The following is a 23,687-nucleotide window of genomic DNA, read 5'->3' as shown; positions in this document are numbered from 1 at the left end:
ATTAAATCAATCTCTCCTAAGAGGCCCTGCTGTCATCTTTTAAAAGAACCTTCTTGTGTTTATGTGACTTGCTAATGAGGTGATAGCAGAACTGTGGGTTTTTTATATATATATATATATATATATATATATATATATATATATATATATATATATATATATATTTTATTCATAATACAATTAAAACAAAAATGGACAAACATGACATTCTAGAATGAATTTAGCCATATCAGTTTATTTCTCATGGTACAAAAGCTTAATACATCGTTCTTAACCTCTATATAAGCCTCATCCTTCTATACAATACAATTATATATACAATTATATGTACAGTTATATATATCTTTTAATTCTACCATTAACTTGAAGTCCGAGCAGTTCTCCTTAATTCATACCAACGGTAAAATTTGTCCCAGATTTCGAAGTATTCGTGTTCTGTCTTGTTTTTCATAATCATTGTAAGCCTGTCCATCTCAGCACATGATAAAATTTTATGCAGGATCTCTTCTTCCGTTGGAATTCCCTTATTCCTCCAATTTTGAGCAAAAACCAGTCTGGAAGCCATTAAAATGTGTAGCATTAAATAAAGTACGCCTTTGTCATGCTTTTGCGTAGTTAAACCTAATAGAAAGAGTTCTGATTTTGGTTCTACCACTTGCTCTAATATTTCTTCCAACCATACTTTAATCCTGTTCCAAAAATCACGAGCTCGCGTGCATTCCCACCACATATGATAGTATGTTCCACTTGTCAAATTACATTTCCAACATTTAGGGGAGACATTGTTACACATTTTAGCCAATCTTGTGGGTGGGAGATGCCATCTATAAAACATTTTGTAGAGGTTCTCTTTGTAAGAGGTGGCCAAAGTAAGCTTCTTGTTTCTTGCCCATAGTTCTTGCCAGATGTGCAGATCAAAATTAAGACCAAAGTCCTTGCTCCAATTCAACATAGTCACTTTTACTTGTTCCTCATATATTGCCTGATCTAACAAATAGTGGTATAAATTTTTAATCATTTTATCCTCCGACCCCAATATTATTTTATCCAATTCTATTGGTTCTAGTTTAATGCCTAATTCTTTTTTGTCTTTCCGATATCTTGCCTGCAGTTGCAGGTATGCCCACCATTAATCACCGCAATTCTGCCCATAAGAGAGAGCTGTAGGTTAGTCCAAATATCAAAATCTTTTTGAATCTGTTCTATTAACTTATCATAGTTATCCCTTTTAAGTGTAGCACATTTGGCAGTCAATTGTATCCCTAAATATCTAATTTTATTTGTGATTTGAACACCTATTCTGTCAACCAATTCATTTTTCTGTATTTTAGTCATATTTAGTCATATTTAGTCATAGTTTTCTCTTTATTTATCTTTAAACCTGCTATTTCCCCGTATCTATTCAGTATTTTCATCAGTCTTGTCCCTGATTGTAGTGGTTCTTCAATTATAAAGACTAAATCATCTGCAAAGGCTTGTATTTTAAATGTCTCTTTCTTGATCTCTAAACCTTGGATCTGTTCATCTTGCCGGATTACTCTAGTTAATACCTCAAGAGATAATATAAACTTCACAAACACGCAATAACCAGGAACATAAAATCCCATTTTACATTGTGCATCAAGAAAAATTAAACACATTTGCTTTTCATTATGTACTTCATAATACTCCAATATGTCCAAGACAGTCCTAATATTGTTTCTTATATATCTTTTAGATAGAAAGCCGTTTTGATCAGTATGTATAAAATCCACTAAGAACCTTTCAAATCTTTGTGCCATTATTGCCATGAAAATCTTGTAATCCGAATACAAAAGAGAAATGCGTCTATAGTTTTAATTTGCACCAGGTCTATGTTTTCTTTAGGAATCAAAGTGAGGAAGGCTTCTTCCCATGAAGCTGGTATTTTAGCTTGGGTTAAAACCTCATTAAATAAATCCAACAGCATTGGGCTTAAAGATTCTTGTGCAATTTTATACATTTCTGCAGGTACACCATCTGGCCCAGCAATAGTAACTAGATCTAAACATAGATAAGGAGGGGAAAAAATGTGTTGAATCTATATCTATCAACGTCAATGGCCTCAATTCTCCAACAAAAAGGAAGAAGTTTTTCAATAGGCTTATAATTTAGATATAATAATGTTACAAGAAGTCCACATTAAAAAACAACATCAATATTTATTAAATTGTCCTAAACTGGGGAATATGTTTGCAGCACTTTCGCAATATAAGAAAGGAGGAGGGGGTAGTATATATTAAACAAGGAATTGTGGCTAAGCAAATTTATAAGGACGAAGATGGCAGAATCCTAATTGTGGAAGTAACTTTGAATAAAACCAAAATTCTTCTGGTTGGAATTTATGCCCCGAATGAGGGGCAAAAACGCTTCTATAAGAAACTCCATAACATTATTAGCCAGTTGGAACATGATAGCATTTGCATAATGAGTGACTATAAAGCAATTGTGGATAATAACCTAGATTATAAATGTGGAGAGAGTAGAAAAAGAATTAGAGAAACAATATCTGATATTTTTTTAAAAAATGGCAGATGAGTTTAATATACAGGATGCTTGGAGAGAAAGGAATCCTGGGAAAAAACAGTTTACCTTTTATTCTGGACGTCATCAATCATGGCCCAGAACTGATATGGTGTGGATGTCAGCTGACTTAAATTTAGAAGTAGAGGAGATTGTAATTGATACAAACACCTGGGCTGATCACAATCCAATTAGAATTAGATGGAAGGGGCAAAAAAACACGAGGAGATGGACTCTAAAAAGGGCAATCTTAAACCATAAAGAATTCAAATCAAAATTAGAAGAACAATTGGATCTGTTTTTTAAGTCAAACAAGAAGGAAGATACAAATTGCCAAAATCTATGGGATACAACCAAAGCGTACATGAGAGGCATTGTAATTTCTTATATGGCTAGGCAACACAAAATCAAAACACAACGCCAAAGACAACTAAAAGAAGAACTACGTAAAGTTGAGGAAAACCTGCAAAAGGAACCACAAAGATGTGATCTGAAACAACAGATAGATTTAATTAAATATAAGATGGATATTATTGTGAAGGAAGATCTAGGACAGCAGATAAAACGTACTAAACAAAATTTCTTCGAAAACGCCAATAAACCAGGGAGATGGTTGGCTTATAAAATCAAAAAACATAACAATAAGCAGAGGGTTACTAAACTTTATAACGCCAAAGGTGATATGGTATGCCAGAACGAAGGAAAGAAGCTAGTGGCATATGAGAATTTATACAAGGACGACGAAAAGAGAAATAACTATGACATAGTACAGTATTTACAATTAGCCGATTTACCCAAGGTGCCAGAAGAATTTAAAACTCTTCTGAATAAAGAGATAACACATTTAGAGCTCTCGATCGCAATTAAGAAACAGAACTGTGTTTTATAGAAAAGCTTGTACAGAGGATAGACAGACTGCACTATTGTGGTTTAAAATCTAAATATTATAGTTACATAGATCAAATATAGGAAGATCTATCTTCCTTTGGGTTACAGTACTATTGCCAGTGTGATCTACCAGATGATACTTATTCACAGCTTCTTTTGTTTTGCTTTTTTTATGGATTGAGGGTAACAGACACTCCCAGTTAAAACAATTGTAATTTGGAGGAAAATGTAACTGGTGACATCCTAAAATGGCTGCAAGGAATTTGTTGTCAGTGATAAACCTATCATTTCACCTATTTAGAAAGCCATACTGGAGGGGTGAAAGACAGATTCTACTTGCATCAGGAAGTTGGTAAAAAAATTGGTACTAGCTGCCCAAATGAGAACCACAGGATTATTTCTTGTTCTTTTTCTTAATCATATTCAGGAATACGTTACAAAGCCTGATTACACATTTAGCCAGTTTAATACATTTCTTTGCTTCTTGAACTCTCTCTTGCTTTTACCTTGCCTTCATTCTCCTCCTGTTTCTGCTTTTACTTCAATCTCCCTGCTCTTGCTAACTTGTTTCATCACCCTCTTTGATCTTCATCCTTCTATCCGTATATTCTGATTGGGAGCTGCTGGGCCAGCAGCTGGGATAATCAGGAAGGGATCTAGCTTAGTTTCCCATCTTTTATTATACCAAGGATTATATTTTTATTCGTAAAATTGATATCACACTCCTTATATTTACTCTTGTGCAAGTATTATAAATTGCTGGGGGAGCTCAAAAGAGGAAAGAAAAAAATGAGAATATGTTGCAAAGATGAAGCAAATAAATACGCAGAGAAAGAGAACAGGGAGAAAATTATGTTAAAGGACTGGATTGCTAATTGAGTCCAAGCTTTACAAAGTTCTTTTATTCCTTCCTCAGGGCATACAAAACCATTGAAGAGGATGACCTGAAATTTCCCCTTATATATGGAGAAGGCAAGAAGGTGGGAATAAGCTTTGTATCAAAGGAACTTGAGTGCTGCATCATATTTACTACTCAATTTAGCCCTAAGCTGTTTGGGGTTTTCTACTTTCTTCACTTTATTTTCTTTTTCTGACAATTTAAAAGAATATTGTGTTTCTAATAATCAGTTCCTAGGTTCCATGACAAACAAAAAGCCCATTTCAGAGAAAAGCAGTTTCATTACTTTTACTGCTGATCTTATTTTGCTTTTTGTTTGCTTTATGTAAGTATGCATTTGAAGGCAGTCAGGATAGAGAGATTTTGAAAAGAAAAAAGTTTGGCTAGGCAATGGACAGGATTTAATATTTATTTGTTATGTATATGTAAGGGTGTGGGTCTATATATATGTTGTATATAGTATGTTTAGGTGTGTGTCATGTATGTGTTTCACTTTGAGAACGGACAACTAAATTTCATTTTTGATGTTGCCGTTGTGCCCACAGTAAAAAAAAAATGACAATAAAGGGTATCTTATCCTACCTTGCCTTGCCTTATCTTGCCTTATCTTATCTTACTTATCTGCAGTTTGATTGTATAGTTACATGTGATCTTTTAAACAGGAGGAAAATAAAACTTTTTTTATTGGATTTGAGCAGTTTTGGAGAGTTGTGGAGATCAAATAAGTTTAGGGCAATAAGGATGCCTGCTGAATTTCTAGTTACTAGAAATTTTAGCTGCATTCACAGTTCATTCTTGGAATAAAATTTTCTTTCAGGGATGGGGATCAAAGAAAGAAATAATTCTGCCAAATGCAGAATTAGATAAATTATTAGTACTGATCCCTGCAATTCTGAAGGTGTAGATCTGTGATTAATGTGAGGACTCTGTGATCTCAATATTGTTTTTATTTGCTCATCACATTTATAAGCCCCTCTCCAATGGCTTGATTGCTTATTTCAATTGATCATACGAGTTTCTGTGTTGGTCTGGCTATTCTGGTCAGCTCTGATGTAACTTACCTGTATGTTTTGATGAGAATTTTGTTTTTTCAACAGTATTTCTGCATCTTTCTTTTCTCTGTGTATGTGTGTAACAGTTCTTCCCATTTGCTACATATTTTAGAAGAATTTAATATCTCTGAAAAACAAATTCTTCATAAGTAACCTGAAGAATTGGGGGAATTGGAGATTATAGTATCACAACAGTGATGCTAAAAAGTGACACTCTTTGAGAAAGAAGATCCAAATTCTGTTTTCTCTTTAGATTGCAAAAAAATAATATTGGTTTATATCGATGGTTCTCAAAAGTTTGGTCGGAGGATCCCTCGGATTCACAAGGTCAAATATTTTAAAACTTAGCTTTAATATCTAATACAGTAAATATTGATACATATAACCTGCATATAACCCTTTGGGGTCCTCAATCGTTTTTTAAAAAGGTAAAGGGCTCCTGAAGCCAAAATGTTTGAGAACCACTGGTTTATACTATGAATTTCTGATAGCTGATTTTGAGTCCTCCTAGTGGTGACAAACACCCTACTGCAAGGTGTGCATGAGGACATGGCCAAACATATGCTTATGATCTTTTCTAGTTCTGTCAGTTGACATCTAAGAACTAAACTTTGAATTAGATTAGCCCCTGGTCTGATTAAATATATAAGAGTGTAAAAGGATTCCTACAGTGAAGGAAAAATGTATTTGATCCCCTGATGATTTTGTACGTTTGCCCACTGACAAATGATCAGTCTATAATTTTAATGATAAGTTTATTTTAACAGTGAGAGACAGAATAACAACAAAAATATCCAGAAAATTTCAAAAGCTGTAAATTGATTTGCATTTTAATGAGTGAAATAAGTATTTGATCCCCTATCAATCAGCAAGATTTCTGGCTCCCAGCTGTCTTTTATACAGGTAACAAGCTGAGATTACGACCACTCTCTTAAAGGGAGTGCTCCCAATCTTAGCTTGTTACCTATATAAAAGACACCTGTCCACAGAAGCAATCAGTCAATCAGATTCCAAACTCTCCACCATGGCCAAGACCAAAGAGCTGTCCAAGGATGTCAGGGACAAGATTGTAGACCTACAACAGGCTGGAATGGGCTACAAGACTATTGCCAAGCAGCTTGGTGACAAGGTGACAACAGTTGGTGCGATTATTTGCAAATGGAAGAAACACAAAATAACTGTCAATCTCCCTCGGTCTGGGGCTCCATGCTATCATAGTTCCGACAGACAGAGACGAATAAAGCAGGACTCTGAGGCTTGAAAGTTTGTCAAATAATATGTTTATTAGTTACAAAGTATTGGCACGGTCAAAAGTGAAACCAAAGCTGAATACACAGGTAACAATTGCCCAGTTACAAAGTTAAAGATCCCACCCACAAAACTATGCAAGCAACTACGTTCCCCAATATACTTATTTTTATACAATGCCCAGTCCCTAGCCTCAGGAGCAACCGATGACCTTGGTTCCCACAGGACAGAAAATTATTTTGACTAATGAAACACCTGGGCAACCCCCCACCCCCATTTTATGTGGCAACCTAGAAAGAGAAGAAAAAATGGCTGCAGCCATGCTCATTGTAGAGTTGACACATGCAAGATCTCACCTCGTGGAGTTTCAATGATCATGAGAACGGTGAGGAATCAGCCCAGAACTACACAGGAAGATCTCAAGGCAGCTGGGATCATAGTCACCAAGAAAACAGTTGATAACACACTCCGCTGTGAAGAACTGAAATCCTGCAACGCCCGCAAGGTCCCCCTGCTCAAGAAAGCACATGTACAGGCCCATCTGAAGTTTGCCAAAGAACATCTGAATGATTCAGAGGTGACATGGGTGAAAGTGTTGTGGTCAGATGAGACCAACATTGATCTCTTTGGCATCAACTCATCTCGCCATGTTTGGAGGAGGAGGAGGAGGAGGAATGCTGCTTATGATTCCAAGAAAACCATCCCCACCATCAAACATGGAGGTGGAAACATTATGCTTTGAGGTGTTTTTCTGCTAAGGGGACAAGATAACTTCACTGCATCAAAGGGACAATGGACGGGGCCACGTACTGTCAAATCTTGGGTGAGAACCTCCTTCCCTCAGCCAGGGCATTGAAAATGGGTCGTGGATAGGTATTCCAGAATGGCAATGACACAAAACACACAGCCAAGGCAACAAAGGAGTGGCTCAAGAAGAAGCACATTAAAGTCCTGGAGGGGCCTAGCCAGTCTCCAGACATTCATCCCATAGAAAATTGGCAGGGGGAGCTGAAGGTTCAAGCTGCCAAACATCAGCCTCGAAACCTTAATCACTTGGGGAGGATCTGCAAAAAGGAGTGGGACAAAATCCCTCCTGAGATGTGTGCAAACTTGGTGGCCAACTACAAGAAACATCTGACCTCTGTGATTGCCAACAAGGGTTTTTGCCACAAGTACTAAGTCATGTTTTGCAAAGGGGTCAAATACTTATTTCAGTTATTAAAATGCAAATCAATTTATAACTTTTTTGAAATGTGTTTTTATGGATTTCTTTGTTATTCTGTCTCTCACTGTTAAAATAAATCTATCATTAAAATTATACACCCTTTGAGAGCTGTATGCAATGAAATTTCATTTTAATGTATGACCATTAGTGTACATTCAAAGTGGCAATAAAGTTATTATTCTGTTCTATATTTTATTCTATTTCTTTGTCAAAATCAGCAGAGGATCAAATACTTTTTCCCCTCAATGTAGCTCTTCAGAGCAAAATTCACCTAGTCTTAATTTGTGTCATAACAACTGTTAATCAAATATATATATATAGGACAGTCAGAAGTCAGATAGGAAGACAACAACTTTCTTCAGCTGTAGATATTTAAGGTATGCTACTAGTGTCAATTGATATCATAGAGCACTTAGGACAAATAGCTCCTTTGGAATCATTTAAATTGGTAGCCATTCAATAATATCTAATTGTATCATTTTATTATGTATTGTTAAGGTTTTTTTTCCTCCTCAGGAATCTTTCCTCTAGTCTTCTCTGGTATTCCCACACTTTTATGGTTTTTATCTCTTCCTAGGCTCGTGTCATGGCAACTATTGGGGTTACAAGAGGACTTGGAGATCATGACCTAAAAGTGCATGACTCAACCATATACATCAAACCTTTTTTATCTTCATCACCAGAGGTAGAACATTCATATATCTATTATGGGGGACTGTGAAATAAACCAATATTTTTTCTTAAAAAACAGTGAAACATGTATAAACTTCCTTTGTGTTATTATTTGTGCCTGTAAAAGATTTTAAAGTGAGTCCACATGAAAAATACTCAAATTAAGAAATATCATTACTTAAGGAACAGATGATCAAACCAAGCATTTAATGGGATTTATATAGGTTTTCTAACTTAAAACTATTAGAGCAAGTGGGCGTGCCGAATCTTTTTTTTATTGTAAATCTGCAGGCATAATCTGTCTTTTTTAAAAAAATATTTTATGATATTAGTATTGATTTTATTTGAAAACTTCTATGAGCCTTTCCAATTGAAAAAGAGGACATATGTGTAACTAAATAGATATGAAGTCATTTAGAAAGCCCTTTTTTTTAAAAAAAAAAAAAGTAGACATAAATGTCTTGAAAGGCTCTGACATACTGTACACATATTATAGAAGACATCATAGACATAGCTTTTTCTAGGAGTAGCAATTCCTTCTGGCTATTGACACTGATGTTTTAAGGTTGAAAGGGTAGGCATAAGATGAGGAAATTCTATTTTTATGAATTATTTTCTGCCAAGAGTGACCTAGTATCGGTGAAAGATTTGGAAACATATTACAATTTTTTGCCTATTAAGACACAATCTTCCAAATTGCCTACTAGGTGATCAAAAGCATGCCATCAGTGTAAGTGGTTTCTTCCTTCTCTTCACAACACGGAGTCAATTTAAGGCAGCTTTGTATGTGATCCTGTAATTATGTACAATATGATGTTTGGCTTTTAGTTAATGAAGTAAATGAAGCAAATATTGCCAATCACTTGTCTTAATAACTTTATAACTTGGTTGATGCTTTCACATGCCACAAATTCAGTAATTTATTTATTGCTTCTGGAAGACCTTGATTTTCCAGGCTAAGTCCTTCAGGAGAAAATATTAAATGTGGCGTTATTAACTATGGAAAACCCCATTCCTGCCTTCCCTGGATTCTGTCATACGATGAAGGGAAGGGGGTGAACAAAGTGGCTTTATGGCCCTCACTTCCTTCAGTACACTTCAAAGAGACTGGATGTGGATACCACCAAAAAGACTAACCATAACAATGGGGCTATTAGCTTTCATGTACTCCTCTCTGAAGTCTACCTCCTGTCGGCAGTGAGAGAAAGGGGGTGGGAATGTAATGTCTGGGACTGTCGCTGGAAGAAGGGGCTGATGGGGGGGCTACCCTTTAAAACCTTGATTGGGAGAACTTGGACCCCAAGTCCTGTCTAGAATGCCTGCAACCAGTTTCTCTTAATAAAGATGCCTGTTGGAAGAAAGATTCCAAGAGTTCTGTCTTCTTAAGATGCAAAGTGGGGTGGGTCCTTACATTAGACAGGACTTGCAAAATTAATCCACTTGGAAGGGAGACCCTTGCCGGGGAATTTTGCAAAAATTACCATGTCAGACAATGGAGCAAGGAAGGGAGAAAACTCTCCGGAAAGGGAGCCGCTGCCCCGACTGAAACCCTGCCAGATGTCGAGATCCGAGAGGTCAGATTCCTCAGGAGAAAAGATGGTGGAGACACAAGACCACAAGCCTCACTGGCCAATGGACGTTGGAAAGAAAGGCGAGTGGGGAAAGGAATCAAGAAAGGTGACCCTGAGACGGGGGGCCAAGCAATCAGAATGGAAGCAGGAGATGGAGAAATCCCTGCACACCAGCAAAGAGGAAGGGAGCTGGGCACCGTACTCAGACTGAATCCTAGAGAAAGCTATCGACCTGATGAAGAGAACTCTCAGCTCCCTAGGAGAGGAGAATCCTGAGCCCTACGGCCACCCCAGCTCCTGGAACCGCAAAGGGAGAGACACCGATGGGGAAGTGGAACCTGCAGCCCCGGGGACATCTGCTGATCCAGTAGTCCCCACCCCCTGCCAAACCACAGATGACGATCTGGATGGAAGACACTACCACCGACAATGGAGGTACCGATCCATTCCAAGACATCCACCGCTGGATGTGAAATTCAAGGGGGAGCCAACACGCTTAGGGTTTTTCCTAACCCATGTCCTCAGCTACATGGAGGAATACGGGCGGGACATTCCCAGCGACAAAGCCCGCATCCGGATCGTGCAATCTGCCCTGGGTGGACCGGCCGCAGATTGGGTGGTGAACTTACACGACTCCAATGCCCCAGAGCTCAACGTTCAACCGTTTCCTCTCCTCTCTGAGAAGGCGATTTGAGAACCCCCTGCCTGATTGCAAAGCCCACGAAAGGATAAAAACAATGAGGCAAGGCAAACGCCCGGTGGCCGAATATACACAAGAATTCCAGGCCATTGCCAGCAAACTAAACTGGCCAGAAGACATCCTCCTTAGCCATTTCAAAGACGAACTAAATTATGACCTATATGATGCATGCCTGCCCCAAGGGGACCCACACCAACTTGAGGAATGGTACGTCTTGGCAAAGGAAGCAGAGATCGACATATTGAAGAGGCACCGCCGAGGAAAACAATGGAGCCGCCCCGCGCCTGAGTTGACACACGAACCAGTGAAACCATTGGCCACAACCAAGAAGCAAATGGGGTGTTTCAAATGCGGAAGAGAAGGGCATCGAGCTGTAGAATGCCACTCAAAAGACCCCCAGCACAACTCAGACAGATCCCCAATCAGCAAATCCGGAAAGTCTCCAGCTAAGCCAAAAGAAACTGCCATGAGAATGATGGAGGGGTGGAACCCCCCACCTCCGCTCATCAGGGGGAAAGAACTCCAGCCTACACTGCAGGGCCGGTGGACGCCTCAGATGACAGCTCGGAGGGCGAACCCCTGGTAAGTGGACGCATCGCACCTATCCTCAAGACAGTAACTATATTAATTCCCCCCATGCCTGAAGCTATGAAGGTGAAAGCCTTAATAGACTCTGGCTGCACCCGCTGCCTCATTAGCCCGACACTAGTGGGGAATCTGGGCATTCCGTCGAGGAGACTGGAACAATCAATCTCATTTGGCCAGTTAGATGGATCCATAGCAAGGGAGATGCCAGCTACCCTAGCCACTTTACCAATACACCTCTCCCTGGGCAAACATGAGGAGGACATAACGTTTTTGGTGACCCCAGGCATGGAATGCCCAATGATCCTAGGGATGGAATGGTTAAAAAAATGGAACTCCTGAGTGAATTGGAGGACAGCAGAAATCAAATTCCCAAAGGGCGACCCTATGGACTTAAAACCCCAAGGGGGACTACAAGAACCAAGAACAGAAAAAGCATCCATGGGGGAGGAAAAGGGACCACCAAAAATACCAGAGGAATACAGAGACCTTGCTGAAGTTTTCAGTGAGGAGTGGGCGGCTGAACTTCCCCCCCCCCCGACCCACAGACTGTACCATTGAATTCAAGCCTGGGGCAAAACTCCCGAAGCCAGATTATACTCCATGAGCCCAAAGGAGAAGGAGGAAATGGAAAGATTCATAAAAAAAACATAGAAAGGGGGTTCATTGAGCCAGCCAAGCCTAAAGTGGCTGCCCCGGTCCTCTTTAGAGAGAAGAAGGACGGCTCTTTACACTTATGCGTGGACTATAGGGCCCTGAATACAATCAGTGAAAGCAACCTATACCCTCTGCCCCTCATGAAAGACATGCTGTCACACCTCTCGAAAGGGAAAAATTTTTCTAAACTAGACCTAAGGGAAGCTTATTATCGTTTGAGAATTAAGGAAGGGGATGAATGGAAGACCACATTTAACTGCCCAATGGGGTGCTACCAATTCAAAGTCTTGCCATTTGGATTACAAGGGGCCCCCGCAGTATTTATGCAATTAATCAGTGACCGTTCTAAGGGAGCACATGTTTAAGGGGGTCCTTGTTTACTTAGACAACATTCTTATCTTCACCGAAACAAAAGAGGAACATGTCAACCTAGTCAGAGCGGTTTTAAAGAAACTGCGAGCCGCCCACCTATATGCCAAACTCTCAAAATGCTAATTCCACCAGGAAAGGATAGACTACCTAGGTTATTGCATATCCCCCCAGGGCATTGAAATGGACCCAGAGAAGGTCAGAGCAGTATTAGATTGGGCACCACCCCGCACAAGAAAGCAACTACAAAGTTTCCTGGGCTTTGCAAACTTTTACCGCCAATTCATCCCCTCATTTGCCCAGATAGCCTTGCCCCTCACTAACTTATTAAAAACGAAGGGAGCATCCTCAGTAAAACCTAGCCAGCCAAGCAGCGTTTGAGAGACTAAAGAGACTTTTTTCTGCCGAACCAGTACTAAGGCACCCAGACATGGATAAGCCCTTCGTAATACAGGCAGATGCAAGTGATGTGGCAGTGGAGGCTGTTCTATTACAAGAAAACGATGATGGAGTATTGCAACCCTGTGCATATACATCCGAGAAACTCACGGAAACAGAACAGCGCTGGCCCGTATGGGAGAAGGAGGCATACGGGATACGTTGGGCATTACAGGTGCACTTCATCCCTTGCCAAAAGATTCCCACTGCAAAAGCCTTAGCAAAACTTTTCATCCAGCACATTTACAGATTGCATGGGGCACCCCAACGCATCATCTCTGATAGGGGAGTGCAATTTACGTCTGCATTTTGGAAGGAATTTTTATCCCTCTTAAGAACCACTCAGGGACTGACATCTAGCCATCATCCACAATCAAATGGGGGGGGGCTGAAAAAATGAACTCCGTACTTAAGCAATATTTAAGATGTTTTCTTAGTTTCCAGCAGACCGAGTGTGCGGACTTACTCCCTTTTGCAGAAGTTGCCTACAATAATGCAGTCCACTCCAGCACAGGTTACACTCCTTTTCAAATAGCCACCGGTCAAAGTTTCAACCCCATGCCAGAATTAATCCCAAACGAACCAACGATCCCATCACTGAAAGAATGGATGGAAAAACTACAAAACACCTGGCCAATAGTTAGAAAAGTACTAGATGAAGCTAGGCAGGCATACAAAGCACAAGCCGATAAAAAAAGGGTTGAGCCTACACCATTCATTATAGGTAAAATGGTGTACCTATCTACAAAATACCTAAAATCCCTACAACCCTGTAAAAAACTTGGACCAAAATATATAGGGCCTTTTCCAATTAAAAGAATCATAAACCCAGTAACAGTAGAATTAGAATTACCAAAAAATCTCAGGCAAATACACCCAATTTTTCATTGCAGCTTGCTGAAAAGAGAGCATCAGTCAGCTTTATGGCCAAAAATCCCCCACCACCACCTCCAATCATGGTGGAAGGTGAACAACACTTTGAAATAAAGGAAATTCTAGATTCTAGGAGATATCATGGAGCGACTCAGTACCTAGTTCCCTGGAAACACCTCCCTGCCTCACAAAACGAGTGGGTCCATAAACGTCATGTCAGAGCCCCGAAGTTTTTAAAGAAGTTTTACACAGAATATCCTAACAAGCCTGACTAACTTTTATACCTGTTTTGTTTTCTTTCAGGTGGATCTGTCTTATATTTGAGGGGGCAGGATTGTTGTTGTTGTTGTTAATTGCGAATTCGTGTCCGACCCATCGCGACCCCATGGACAACGTTCCTCCAGGTCTTCCTGTCCTCTACCATCTTCTGGAGTCCATTTAAGTTCACACCTACTGCTTCAGTGACTCCATCCAGCCATCTCATTCTCTGTTCTTCTATTGCCCTCAATCTTTCCCAGCATAAGGCCCTTCTCCAGTGGGTCCTTCCTTCTCACTAGGTGGCCAAAGTACTTGAGTTTCAACTTCAGGATCTGGCCTTCTAAAGAGCAGTCGGGGTTGATCTCTTCTAGGACTGACCAGTTTGAACGCCTTGCAGTCCAAGGGACTCGCAGGAGTCTTCTCCAGCACCATAGTTCAAAGGCCTCAATTCTTTGGCGCTCAGCCTTTCTTATGGTCCAACTTTCACAGCCATACATTGCAACTGGGAAAACCATGGCCTGGACTATACGCACTTTTGTTGGCAGGGTGATGTCTCTGCTTTTTAGTATGCTGTCTAGATTTGCCATAGCTTTCCTCCCCAGGAGCAAGCGTCTTTTAATTTCTTGGCTGCAGTCCCCATCTGAGGTGATCTTGGAGCCCAGAAAAATAAAATCTGTCACTACCTCCATTTCTTCCCCATCTATTTGCCAGGAATTGAGAGGGCCGGATGCCATGATTTTGGTTTTCTTAATGTTGAGTTTCAAGCCAACTTTTGCACTCTCCTTCTTCACCCGCATCAAGAGGCTCTTTAGTTCCTCTTCACTTTCTGCCATTAGAGTGGTATCATCTGCATATCTTAGGTTGTTGATATTTCTCCCGGCAATCTTAATTCCAACTTTTGATTCATCTAGCCCTGCCTTTCTCATGATGTGCTCTGCATATAAGTTAAATAGGCAGGGCGACAGTATACAGCCTTGCTGGACTCCTTTTCCAATTTTGAACCAATCAGTGGTTCTGTGTCCAGTTCTCACTGTTGCTTCTTGACCCGCATATAGGTTTCTCAGGGGGCAGGATGTCAGAATCCAATTATATTTCATCTCTAATTATCAACTATAAAAAACCCCATTTCTGCTTTCTCGGGATTCTGTCATACGATGAAGTGAAGGGGGTGAACAAAGGGGCTTTATGGCCCTCACTTCCTTCAGTACACTTCAAAGGAACTGAATGTGGATAGCACCAAAAGGCCTAATCATAACAAAGGGGACTATTACCTTTCATGTAGTTTTCTCTGAACTCTCCATCCAGCCGGCAGTAAGGAAAAGGGGGTGGGAGTGTAATGCCTGAGACTGTCGCTGGAAGTAGGGGATGATTGGGTGGGGCTACTGGGAAACCCTTTAAAACCTTGAATGGGAGAGCTTGGACCCCAAGTCCTGTCTAGAACGCCTGCAACCATTTTCTCTTAATAAAGGATGCCTGTTGGAAGAATTATTCCAAGAGTTCTGTCTTCTTAAGATGCAAAGTGGGGTGGGTCCTTACAGTGCAACTGCAAAGAGGTTGCAAGGGAAATCGCCAGGACTGTTACAAACAGTGGCAAGTCCCTCAGCCCCCTGGAGAGAAATAGCCATGGACTTTATAGTGGAATTGCCAGAAAGCAATGGGAATACTGTTGTCTGGACAGTCACGGACTTGTTTTCCAAACAGGTGCACTTTATCCCTTGCCAAAAGATTCCCACCTCAAAAGCCTTAGCAAAACTTTTCATCCAGCACATTTACAGATTGCATGGGGCACCCCAATGCATCATCTCTGATAGGGGAGTGCAATTTACGTCTGCATTTTGGAAGGAATTTTTATCCCTTTTAGGAACCACTCAGGACTGACATCTAGCCATCATCCACAAGGGAATGGGGGGGGCTGAAAAAATGAACTCAGTACTTGAGCAATATTTAAGATGTTTTCTTAATTTCCAACAGTCCGATTGGGCAGACTTACTCCCTTTTGCAGAAGTTGTGTACAATAATGCAGTCCACTCCAGCACAGGTTACACTCCTTTTCAAATAGCCACCGGTCAAAGTTTCAACCCCATGCCAGAATTAACTCCAAACGAACCAACAATCCCATTACTGAAAGAATGGATGGAAAAACTACAAAACACCTGGCCAATAGTTAGAAAAGCACTAGATGAAGCTAGGCAGGCATACAAAGCACAAGCTGATAAAAAAAGGGTTGAGCCTACACCATTCATTATAGGAGAAATGGTGTACTTATCTACAAAATACCTAAAGTCCCTACAACCCTGTAAAAAACTTGGACCAAAATATATAGGGCCTTTTCCAATTAAAAGAATCATAAACCCAGTAACAGTAGAATTAGAATTACCAAAAAATCTCAGGCAAATACACCCAATTTTTCATTGCAGCTTGCTGAAAAGAGACCGTCAGTCACCTTTATGGCCAAAAATCTCCCCCCCACCACCTCCATTCATGGTGGAGGGCGAACAACACTTCGAAATAAAGGAAATCCTTGACTCTAGGAGATATCAAGGAGTGACTCAGTACCTAGTTGCATGAAAACATCTCCCTGCCTCACAAAACGAATGGGTCCATAAACGTCATGTCAGAGCCCGAAGCTATTCACACAGAGTATCCTAACAAGCCTGACTAACTTTTATACCTGTTTTGTTTTCTTTCAGGTGGATCTATCTTATTTTTAAGGGGGCAGGATGTCAGAATCCAATTTTATTTCATCTCTAGTTATTAACTATGGAAAACCTCATTCCTGCCTTCCCTGAAGTCTATCATATGATGAAGGGAAGGGGGTGAACAAAGGGGCTTTATGGCCCTCACTTCCTTCAGTACACTTCAAAGAGACTGGATGTGGATACCACCAAAAGGACTAACCATAACAATGGGGCTCTTAGCTTTCATGTACTCCTCTCTGAAGTCTACGTCCTGTCGGCAGTGAGAGAAAGGGGGTGGGAATGTAATGTCTGGGACTGTCCCTGAAAGAAGGGGGTGATGGGGGGCTATTGGGGAACCCCTTAAACCTTGAATGGGAAAACCTGGACCCCAAGTCCTGTCTAGAATGCCTGCAACCAGTTTCTCTTAATAAAGATGCCTGTTGGAAGAAAGATTCCAAGAGTTCTGTCTTCTTAAGATGCAAAGTGGGGTGGGTCCTTACAGTTTGGCTTTTAGTTAATGAAGTAAATGGAGCAAATATTGCCAATCACTTGTCTTAATAACTTTATAACTTGCTTGATGTTTTCACATGCCACAAATTCAGTAATTTATTTATTGCTTCTGGAGGACCTTGATTTTCCAGGCTAAGTCCTTCAGGAGAAAATATTAAATGTGGCGTCCTGTCATTTTTTGATACGTATGTGATATCCATTTTGTCTCCCCCATTCAAATAATCTTTCATCAATGTTGTAATTCAAAAGTCAATTTATCAGTCAGTCAAAAGTACAGTTCAGTGTGTTAAGCCACTTTAAATCCTTCCTGTATATTCTCCTCTAAAAGATTAGCCAAAAGCCAATCTTTTATTTTCCATAAACAGTTCTTAGATTTAAGCAACAGTCCAGGTGTTTTTTTTCTTTCAGACACTTTTTAATCTTATAGCTGGCTCTTCCTTTCTTCCCAGCTGTCTTCAAGGTTATTTGCAATTCAAAGGGACAGCTTTTTCTTTGTTTCTTGGCATTCTGCCAATTTCTGAGTCCTTATTGTTAATGTTCTATTCTCTGATTCTCCACTAGATGTCAGCAGGATATAATTTAGGATATAATCTTGACAGTTTTTTAGTTCCTAGACTTGTCCAGACTGTAGTATTTTAAATCAAATTTTAGTATATCTCTTTCCTCCTTAATATTAATTTGCTGCTTCCATCTGTAAGGGAGTGTGGATATAGTCCCCTCCCTTCATTTCCAGAGGTTTTCTTGCTTTGGGGATTTTTCTCAAGGGTTCAATTAGTAGATAGAAGAAAGAAGATCAGTACCTCACCAATTCCAAGCATGCTGTTCACTGATGTTCAGGTTCATGCTCTGGGACTTTGGCTGCAAGTAGCTTGCGCTACACGCTGATCTCATACTAGCCTTTCTCCTGTCAGAGGGCTTCCCCTGGATCAAATGAAACGATTGCCTTTGCTTTGTGATCAACGGGGTGCCCCTCCTTCACAGTCACCTCTTCAGGGCGACTTTGGACCTATCTAGGGTCCTCCTGGCAGGACGAAACTAGCTGTGGAGAACGGAGATCCATTTTTGCGCAGCTATGCGCTACAGGTGCAGCCATGTGCTATGGGTGCCCCATGTGCTATGGGGCCAAATTCAGTAATTTGTGTAAATGAGTTGAATATTTGGTACTCATTTTGTGACCTCTTAATTCACGTCATATTGGTCCAAGAAATTAAATGACTCAATTTTGCCCTGCAGACTAGCATTTAGATACTGCATATATAATATTTGTGCCAGAAAGCTAAAAGCTGCAACATAGACTTCGGTTTGCCAGGCAGCCGCCATGGACAGCTGGGAGGCTTTTTCTCCCTCCCCTATTCAGTTTCACATCACTGGGGGGCTCTGAAAAGGGCTGAAAGTCACCCCGAAGAGGCGACCAGCAAGGAGGGGCTATTGCTGGAGCACGGGAGAGCATCAACTCTCCCGTTGGACCAGGCGATCCCTCCAAATCGGCGGATGAAAGGACTGGCCATAGAAATATGGCTCGTCCCTAGGCTGCAGACAGCTGAAGTGGCAACTTCAAAGCAGCATGGAAAGGACTGGGTGAGATCTACTTCTCTTAAATCCTAATTGCTTTTTTGTACCTATTCAAGCTGCTAATGTACTTTCCCCTCTGTGGAGAGGGAAGGGGGATTTTAACCCTCCCTCCAGAAACAACGGTGATTGAATACACGGGAACTTTTTTTTTTTTTTTGAAAATGTTGAAAAAATAATTGGATCCCAATTGGAACTTTATTTCCTAAAGCTTGTGGATTAAAAGATTTTGGATTATTTACTTTTTACATTTTATTTTCATTCGAAAGTCTGGGTTTTTCCTCTTAAAATAACCCCCCCTGAAAGGATTACAATAACTTTGAGATTTAAAGGAATTCCTTAAACAGTGGGGTGACATCTTGTGGCTAAACCTGAAATTGCAATTTATTATTCTTAAAGAAAAGAGACTTGGCTGACAATTTAGAAAAAAAGATAAGATTCATGTAGTAATCTTGAACACCAGTTGTGAAAGTTTTAACTCTGTTTCTTATTTACTGGGGGAAAAAACTGTGAAAGTTTTCAATTCAACCCATCACTATGGAAGACCAGGAACAGACCTTTCCTATGGAAGAAATGCAAAAACAAATTTTTGCTATGTTGAAAATAACTTACCAAACTCTTCTTAAAGCTAGCGATGAAATAAGAGCTTTTGGGAAAAAAACCCAGAAAGTGTCTTAGATATGCAAACTCAAAGTTTGACTATAACTAAAAACCTGTCTATACAGAATACAACAGAAAAAAATCAAACAATTAAATATTATGACAGAAGACCTAACTGCCTAACAAGTACAGACAATAGAAAATTCAGAAAAAAATCTGACAACATGAATGGAGGAAAAAACCTGCTATATAAATCAGAAGGAATTTGAAGATCAAGAAGAGAAACAGATGGAAGAAAAGATAACAGTTCAGGACAACTACGTCAAGAGGAGAAAATAAAGAGACGATCCTGTAGTCCTGCCAGACCCTTCAGCCTTCCAAAAATGGCAACAGAATGGTCATTTCAATATGACATAATATATATAATAATACAAGAAATCTTTGAGGATCCTGAAGCAAGGACATCGAAAATGTTTTGGCAAAGAAAAAAAGCCAGAATAAGACTGAAAAAGAATGGTGGACATATTTAGGAGGTTTAAAATAGAATATACTTAAGTAGACAAGACCCGTATTTTGAATGCAAGATATTGTTATGATGCGAAGATAAAGAAAAATGTTGGCTAATTAAAACCTAGATGCATAAATATCAACAGTTAAATTGAAATATTGAGTTGTTTATAAAGGTTAGATAAAGGTGATTAAGACATGTATATATTAAGAGTGATGTAACGTAATTAACATGTTTTGATGTAGTGATAAGAAAAATTATAAGCTTAAATATGAGAAAGTGGACATAAGGAAGAATGCTGAAATGGGAGAAATTTTGGTTATTGAATCTATGATATTTGGAAATTATAACAAAAATAAGAATATTATATTATATTGCTAATCTGTTGACGTAGAAGTGAGATAGATATATATCCGGAACACTAGATGTTGGGGGGAATTGTGACAAAGGGAATTGGAGTCATTTAAAAATTTGGAAATGATAAATATTAAACATTTAATTTAAATATCAACGCAAAATTAAAGCTGGGAAAATTCATAAGGTTATTGATGGTCCAAAAGATGGAATGTTAAAATAAATAAGACATATAAAATTATTGATAAATGTAAGAAAGCTATTAAGTAGCTGATGGGAAGAATAAGAAGTATACTAATTTAAACAAGAGACAGTATGTATTAAGGGAAAAAAGAGAGGAAATATTGGCTGTAATAGTTGGAGATTTGTATTAATAATACTTGTATGTAATGGAATTATTGTAACTCAGACACCACGTTGCTTTTCAAAGATATAATTGTAACATTGGAAAATTAATAAAAAGTTTAAAAATAAATAAATAAAAGCTACAACACAATTCTCCAAGATGTTGCAGCTTAATCACATTATTAGATGCCTTCACTTTCCTGGTTTGTGTTTTTTTATTTTCCTATGTGTCAAGCCTCATACATCCTTTAAATAAAGACTTGCAGAGGACTCCCGGTTTTGTGCCGTAGCGCCCGGTCGCGGGATCACGGACCTCCGCACCCCGCAGCTAGTTTGGCCCTGCCAGGGGACCCTAAATGGGTCTAAGTCACCCCAGAGAGGCGGCAAAGAAAGAAGGGTGCCCCGACATCTCTGGAACGATGGCGTTCTGGAACAATTTTGCATTAGTCAGCATGTTAGCACTATACTGTTACAAAGAGGCTAAAGCAAATATGCCCTCAGTGTGGTGTCTCTTAGGGTTCTAGGAAACTAAATAGATTCTGCAAGTTTGAAGGGAAGAAAAGATATGAGTTATGTGTGTTAGTAATGAGCTTGCCAACTTCTGGATTATAGTTCTACCATTTTGATATTTTTAATGAGGATTGAATAATTATATGTATGTTGAATAGTTTAATAGGTACCACTTTAGTGGAAGATAACAGCGTTCCATATGCCTTTGGCATATAGCCATGCTGGCCACATGACCATGGAAATTGTCTTCGGACAACAACGCTAGGTCCCTCAGCCAAGAAACAGAGTTGAGCACTGTGCCCTAGAGTCAGATACGACTGACAGGGAAACCTTTACCTTTAGTTCATCAGTGTTTAAATCCTTGGTTGATTCTTCAATTTCAGCAAATCAAATTAAAATGACACTTCTTTTAAACCAGTGGTTCTCAACCTTTTTAAAGCTGTGACCCCCAACCGGTCGTAAGTCGAGGACTACTCAACCAGTTGTAAGTCGAGGACTACTCAACTGGTGCAGCACCATTTGCAGAATGGGACTTTTGGCGGGCTCAGCAGGGCAGAGACAGCCTGGACAATTCCTATTGGCTTTTGAAAGCCAATAGAATTAGACTCTATTCAAGATAGTCTATTCTATTGGCTTTCAAAAGCCAATAGAATAAAAGGGAGTAGCACAGCAAAGGAAAAGGGGAAAAAAAGGGTGGACTGCGTTGTTTGGCGACCCCCGTGAAATGGTCGTTCGACCCCAAATGGGGTCCCGACCCACAGGTTGAGAACCACTGTTTTAAACTCTGTTTTGGGGTTAACAGGGAAAAAAAAGTAAGTATTGAGACCAAACTTCTTAAAGTGTTGAAGTTCTGTTTCTCTGTCCTAGATTTCAAACATGAATATAACACAAAATATGATGAATGGCTCTTTTCTCAAGCCATCAACTGTCAATTATAAGGTTAATGTAATATTACAGACCAGGTGCATGTTTTTCTAAATCCTGATCTAAATAGTAAATTCCTCTTACCTGTTGTGATAAGGTTACTTCACTTCTTTAAAAATAGTCAGTGATGAAATATTTAAAATCCTTGATAATTCAGTGATTTTTTTTAAATCAAGGAATCACGTGATTTGGCAGTGAAGGAATACATGTAGGCAGTTAAAAACTAGTATTTTACAAAACAGACAACTGAAAAACAAAGTATATAATCTGCATGTGAGAATAATTTTAAATGAGACTATTTTTTTCATTATGTGAGTATATGTAATCTAAACTTTGCAATATTCTCCTGATAAATTTATTTTCTAGGTGGAAGGTGTTTTGTTTTACAGATTCTGATCTCTGAATTCTTTCAAAGCAAAGAATAGCCTTTACAACTTGGTGTTTCCTTTTTTGATTTGAACTATTTTTCCCACCTCAAGTCAACTTGGTCATAGGCAGAAATTACAAGGATTAAATTACAAAACATCCAGAGGAAAGTAAATTGGAATAGACTGGGGAATCAGCTTAGAACTTGGGCAGAGAATTTTATGCCCAAATTTTGATTTATTGATAATGGAATAAAGCACCATTTCTAAAAACAAGTAGACATAATGGCCATTCCCTAAAAACTTTTCTCTTTTTCCTTTCCATGGGTTATTTTTCAGGTAAGAGTTTATGATCTTCTCCAGTATGAGCATGGATCAGATGATGTCCTCATCTTAGCTACCGATGGACTATGGGATGTACTATTAAATGAAGAAGTAGCGGAAGCCATCACTAATTTTCTGCCAAACTGTGACCCTGATGATCCACACAGGCATGTAACCTCTCTTCTGTAAAGCTGTCTTTGAAATTGTCTTGCTTTTTCCTGAGGATAACATTGAGGGTATTTTGTTATAAGATGATTAGCTTATCACATAGAACAAAAAGCATTTTCAGCAAAGTTTTCATACTATATTTCACAAGAGGCTAATTTTAGTTCTACAATTTTAAAGTGAATACAAATAGATACAAATAAAAAAATTGATTGTAAACAGAAATGTGATAGAAGCAGTTCAGTTTGCACCAAAGCAAATTTTTCTGATTTCTGAATTCTGAAAAGTTAGACAATGAAATAAAAGGTTTATTCCTGTCTGCACATGCTTACAATTAAGATATGCACTTTTATGAAATATAGATTTAGGAAGTTCAGCTATTGCTTATAAGCTAACCAAAGCTGTTCTATGCCCTGTAGGGAAGAAGATCAATTTTAAAACACATTTAAGCTGATATGTTTTCTCAGTGCTTTTTTTGTAAAAAAAAAAAAAAAGTGCCGGAACTCACACATGTCATACAACCCACCTTACCTACCCTACAAGGTTCCATCCAAAAAAGGTGCCAAAACTCCATTCTGAGCGTTTATGACAAAAAAAGCCCTGTGTTTTCTGTCTCTGATATTCACTCACTTTTTTTGTGCTATAAAGACAAAGATAAATGCTTCCATATAGCAGTGACTGATGGACTGATTGTATGGTCATATTCTGAAAAATGCAAGCAGACAGAAATCCTAGAATATTACCCAAGACTGAAGTTCCCTCCCCCAGATACAGAGTAACAAGTTGTAATTCCCATCCCAGACTGTCATAAATCACATTCACCAATTATTCCAAAACGCAGGCTCTCCCCCAACTTCTCA

General features: G+C 39.2%; 1 protein-coding gene across 2 annotated transcripts in view; it reads left to right on the top strand.

The window, feature by feature from the left end:
- Window positions 1–23,687, top strand: part of PPM1H (protein phosphatase, Mg2+/Mn2+ dependent 1H) — a 225,729-nt gene that overhangs the window by 174,113 nt on the left and 27,929 nt on the right. For both annotated transcript variants that reach the window (XM_039363747.1, XM_039363748.1), the window contains exons 7-9: window positions 4,346–4,409; window positions 8,430–8,537; window positions 22,678–22,829. In XM_039363747.1, coding sequence (XP_039219681.1) covers window positions 4,346–4,409; window positions 8,430–8,537; window positions 22,678–22,829 — 324 coding nt within the window. The remainder of the gene's footprint in view (window positions 1–4,345; window positions 4,410–8,429; window positions 8,538–22,677; window positions 22,830–23,687) is intronic.

The sequence above is a fragment of the Crotalus tigris genome, unplaced genomic scaffold (assembly GCF_016545835.1).
Source record: "Crotalus tigris isolate CLP2741 ecotype Arizona unplaced genomic scaffold, ASM1654583v1 scf7180000019583.1695794, whole genome shotgun sequence".
Lineage (NCBI taxonomy): Eukaryota > Metazoa > Chordata > Lepidosauria > Squamata > Viperidae > Crotalus > Crotalus tigris.
Note: the sequence above shows the minus strand (reverse complement) of the source record. Positions and strands in the feature narration are given on the sequence as shown.